The sequence below is a fragment of the Mus musculus genome, chromosome 16 (genome assembly GCF_000001635.26).
Source record: "Mus musculus strain C57BL/6J chromosome 16, GRCm38.p6 C57BL/6J".
Classification (NCBI taxonomy): Eukaryota; Metazoa; Chordata; class Mammalia; order Rodentia; family Muridae; genus Mus; species Mus musculus.
The window spans coordinates 19,482,868-19,488,344 of record NC_000082.6 but is presented as its reverse complement, the minus strand read 5'-3'; the positions used below and the strand labels follow the sequence as shown (position 1 = coordinate 19,488,344).

The 5,477-nt window shown below is 36.2% G+C and overlaps 1 protein-coding gene across 1 annotated transcript; it reads right to left on the bottom strand.

The window, feature by feature from the left end:
• Nucleotides 1-566: 566 nt before the first annotated feature.
• Olfr166 (olfactory receptor 166) lies at nucleotides 567-1,505 on the bottom strand. Its single transcript, NM_147068.1, has one exon. It carries the CDS (start codon nucleotides 1,503-1,505, stop codon nucleotides 567-569), a length of 939 nt encoding a protein of 312 aa, NP_667279.1.
• Nucleotides 1,506-5,477: the final 3,972 nt, after the last annotated feature.

Below are 5,477 nucleotides of genomic sequence, written 5' to 3'. Positions count from 1 at the left end.
GTTTTCCATACTTCCAAATCAAAAAGTGTTTAATAACCATTGTCTTCTTTTATGACAACTATTCTACCAGGATGAAGTAGTGATTTCTGAGTTTTTAACTTCTTAGAATATTTCATGACTTTTATATTGTTCTATATTCAACACAGTTTAGCATGTGTGTATAGTCCAAACTACATTGGGTTGTAGATATAAAACACACAAAAGGCTTTGAAGAATGAAGGCAAAATATATGAACAAAGAATTTCATGTCAATTTTGAAGTAGCAATTGGTCAATTTTGCCATAATATTATCATGTTTACAGTTATATCTGTGCACACATAATGTATATATGCCATATATTTATAGTGCAGGTATTTGTTAATATTTATCATTGATATTATTGACTATAACATGAATTAAACATATGAACATTATGATAGTATATAATAATGAACATATTATTTTTAACTAGTAATGAATCACCTGAAAGTAATGACATATGTGTGGGGTATATTACCTTTCCAGTGGATAGCATTTCTCTATGACATTCCCCAGTAGAACTTAAAGAGGAATAGAGAATGAATGGTTACGGTTTAGTTGAAGGAAAAGTACCAAGGACTCTTGTCATGGCCCCCAGGACCTCCTTATTCCTCAGACTATAAATGATGGGGTTGAGCATGGGGGTAAGGATAGTGTAGAAAACAGCCAGAATCTTATCTTCTGTTGGGGAGCGAAGACTCCTAGGTCGAAGATAGGTATAGACAAAAGGTGCATAGTAAAATGTCACCACAGTTAAGTGAGTTGAGCATGTGGTGAAGGCCTTCTTCTTTCCCTCTTTTGAGCGCATGTGGAAGACAGCAAAAAGGACCCGACCATAGGAAGCTGTGATACCAAGGAAAGGCAGTAGGAGAAACAGGCTTGTGCTCACAAACACCATGTACTCATAAACCCAAGTGTCCATACAGGCCAGGGGCAACATGGCTGGAACATCACAGAAGAAATGGTTAATGGACCTAGAATGGCAGTAAGGAATATGAAGGGCATAGACGGTATGTGCTAAAGAGTTGATTGAGCCCAATATCCAGGATCCTATGATCATCTTCAGACACATTATTTTGCTCATGCGAATGGGATAGTGAAGGGGATGGCAGATAGCCACAAAACGATCATAAGCCATGGAAGCCAAGAGCAAGCCCTCAGAACATGCCATAGTCAGGAAGAAGAAGGATTGCACTCCACAGCCCAGAAAAGAGATGCTTTTCTGGCCAGAAAGGAAGTTAAATGCCATCTTGGGAACAGTGGTAGAAATGTACATCAGGTCCATGAGAGAGAGCTGACTGAGGAGAAAGTACATGGGGGTGTGGAGCCTTGGATCCACACGAATGAGGTGGATCATTCCTGAGTTGCCACACAAAGCCAGAGAGAAGACAAAGATGATGAGCATCAAAAGTAGCAGGCCTGTTTGGTTTTGTGGAAGCAGTCCTAACAGAGTAAAATCACTTGAGCTCTGATTCCATTTCTCCATTTAAATGTATTTCTTTATATTTCTTGAAACGTGTGACCTAAAAGCAAATACACTTATCATATGAAATAAAACAGGAGAATAAAGAGGAACTCACTTGTACTGAAATGTTTACTCTTTCTTCTTCTTCCATCACCATCATTCTGTTGAACTTATTTTTAAATCTGCACTGAATGTTCCTTCCCATTTACTTCTGCTCATGTTGTCAATTCAAAGTTGTGGCAACATGAGCAAGATGGCTAACACATTTCCTACTAGTAACTCCATACAAACCCATTACTTAAAACAAATAAGTATAGATTTTCTGTATCCCTTTCACTCTGTTCTTTGGAACACTGGCCTTTTTGGCCATCCTTTCCCAACTGACATTATATTATATACATCCCAGTGATCAAACACAAGGAGTAGTTTGTCCAATTATTCAAATATAATAATGAATCACCTGGCATTTCATAAATACAATAAAAGAGACCTTATTACAGAAAATGGGAAGATACTTACAACTATCTAATGAGAAAATACTGATAGTGAGAAATGCATAGGCACAAGTAGTAATGAGATGACAAGCATCCTGTATCCCCTTACTACTTTTTAAAATAAATACCTGGGACTTGATAGATAAATATAAAATCTAAATAAAAATCATCATCATTATATTACACTCATGCTTTTAAAGCATTGTTTATTAACTCATTCAACATCATGCAATCTAAAACCAAAATTAAAACAACAAAGTCAGACACATGGACTAATTGTGTGCAATGATTTTTCTGTATGAGGAAACCTGAGTTAGACAAAGGGACAGAGATGGTTGAAGTGGATCTTTTTGGGGCCACCATAAACAGATGTAATATAAACAGGACTTTGTGAAGTATCTTATTCAAAATTGTGAACAAGGAGCAGGGCTTAGGTACAGAGTGATTGATGAGAACAGGTAGAATTGTGGTTAAGAAGGGCAGGGATGAGCTCATTTATGTAAAAGTTTATGGACTTATATTTTGGGAAAACTGTATACAGGTGTCATGTAAATAGGTCCATACTCAAAGTGATGAGCAAGGAACAGAGTTAGGAGGGAGAGTCAGTGAGGACAAAAACAACGAGACAAGTGCTTGTGAAGGGCAGGTGTGAGGGTCATTGAGTAGGGAACAAAGAATTTGGATTCTGATCTGGATAAGCCAGGAAAATAGGGAGGGTCATATGCTGTTAGGCACACTTCTCATCCTCATCCAGAATATTCTTGTTCAGAATGGGGACCAAGCAGAGAAGACTAGTTAGAGGGAATAAAAATATCTGATGGCTAATGCGGATTTACATTAAGACCTTGAGTTTCCTCCCTGGAACTAGGCTCCAGCCTGATGATTCATTGATGTCCAGTCCCCAGGACAAGGCATACTTACAGCAGGATCTGACCTGTGTGCAACTTGAGAAGAATAAAACATTATCCTTAGAGATGATAGATTATTATTGTTCATACTGACAAAACTGAGAATATCATTTCCAAAATCAGTTTTCTGCATCATGTCCTGTTAATAAAAAGGAACCTTTAGGGGAACTTTCTTTTTCTTCTTTGAACACTGGCGTAGCTGAAGAGAAAGATAAGTTACACCATCCTCTAAGGATGTTTTTCCAATAGCCAGCTTTGGACACAGAATCTTCCCTAAACTTACATTTCACAGGCTTATAGAAACTTACATTTCTATAAAAGGGATGCAAAAAGGAGCACAGGTGTGTGCTTTCAGATCCCTTTTCAGTTGTCACAAACAGGCTTTCAGGATAATTAGAACAGTAATTATTTTGTTTCTAATGTAAGAAACTCATTTTGTCACATTTTACTAGAGCTATTTTCAGGAGGAGATACCTGGGATTTGAAGCTTTAGGACTTTAGACACTGAGATCCAATGAGAAAATATTGATAGTGAAAAATGCATAAGCAGGAGTAATAACGAAATCTTTCATTTATCCCAGACAATTTCTTTATTGGGTGTGAGCATTATTTAATATATCAGACTCAGAGAAATAACCACCTTCTTAGTGAAGTTTTAGATTTAAAAATCTTCCAGGGGTTGCAAGGTAGATGGTTATGTGCTCCTTGATCATTCCATATGACACGAAACACAAAGTTTTTTTTAAAGCTCTGTCATGAAGAGTCCTATTATATAGGAGTGCCCCAAATGCAGTATTCAGGATTAATTTTGCAAAGTTACAGATGTGTCCACACACAACAGGGACATTCAGCTAGCTGGAAATCTACAGAGCACAAGACCAAACGAAATATTGATCTCTTCTTAGTCTTAAAAACTCCATGGAACACCAGAGACTATGATCCTCTGCATTTAGTATACACTAGGTACTTAAGAAAAAAGAATCCATCTTTTTGTTCCATTCAACATAACTTTTGAGAAACCTCAAGACCAGAAAAATTCAGTCTTTCATTTAGGACCACAATCTTCAAAACAGCACACTGTAGAGTTAAATATGTTTGCTTTGTTTCTCTTCCATTATAAGCTCACTTTCATTTTTAAATTGCTTATCAAAATCCATATTGTCTGTGCAGGAGAAAAGAATTCTTCATAACAAGAAAGCAACAATTCCAGAACACCTCCCTGTCATCTCACCTTGTCCAAAGGTCTTGTATTTGTAGTTGTGGGAGAAAGTACATATAAAATGAAATCGTTGCTTTCTGACACTCTGTTGTTCTTTGGAATGTTTCAGTATATGTCTCCACTTGCAAAGTCTGCCATGTACAACAGGTTAGCAGTCCTACATCAGTCCAAAACTCTGCTCCTTGCCCAAGAATCTTTTTTTTTTTTTGTCTGCCAATGTCCCTGGAAAGAAATTTTGAAGAATCATTTACTAGTCATCTTATTATGATGATGACACCGGAAAGAATTTCGTTTCTCTTCCTGAAATATTTGTATGCTCATTGCTTGTTTATCATACCTCTTGGTTTTTACTAGTTATTTTTGTGAAACTCAAGGAATATTTCATATCTATTTTTCAATAGTATAGTGATGAAATATAGAATAGCAAAATGCTGTATTTTATATGTGCTACCTTGAATCACCAAACCTTAGATATTCTTCTTTTTCTTCTAATTGATCCCTCATGTATAATTCTATAGAGACAAAGAGCTTCTGTCCTTTCCCTTGGCTTGGCTGGTCTGAGACAACTCAGTTCTGAATTTAGAGAAACAAATACATGACAATAAACTTTCCTACTATCACAGGATGCCTGAAAACAGAATATGATTGTGTGCCATGTAATTTCAGAATAGGACTTGAGAGCTATAGGATTATTAGACAATATATATTAAAGTCCCTCATTTTAAAATTTGGACTTCAAAAGGGTACAAAATAGATATGCTGGGCCACTGTTTTAGATCTAAACCCTATGTCACAATTTGATATGTAGGTCTTATGATAGTGAGGATATTCAGACTCAATCTGGGATGACAGGTCCACCTGTGGTTAAGAAACCAAGTTGGGCAAATTTTATGACAAATCAAAACTTTTGGCCAAATATTTAAATCTACTATAATTAACACCTTAAGAACAAACTAGAGGATGTATGCCACTTGTTTCTACAGTGTTTATGGAGAAATAGAAGTGTGTTGGATTGAGAACTGTATTATCCTGCGAACCCACATATTATTAAAATAGACTGGTAAACATTTAGCGTGATTTAAGACATGTATGTCCCAGTTTATATCTTATAAAATAGATGAGAAAATATTATTTACTAGCACTGTACTCAATAAATATTACCAACTAATGTGACTGAAATTATGTGTAAACATTTATGATTTGGTTCGATTATCTTCATAGGCAGTAGTAAGAAAGTTACAAATGCATGCAGATGTATATTATTGTTCCTCACTATGTACGCATGCTCAGTTTTGCAAGTAGTAACATTGTTCAATACTATCTGCTGTGGGCTGAATCCAACCCCTGTACTTTGCATGAGGCTGATCTTTTC

Coding starts and splice junctions, on each gene's coding strand:
- Olfr166 (NM_147068.1), bottom strand. CDS start 1,505: ATGGAGAAATGGAATCAGAGCTCAAGTGATTTTACTCTGTTAGGACTG.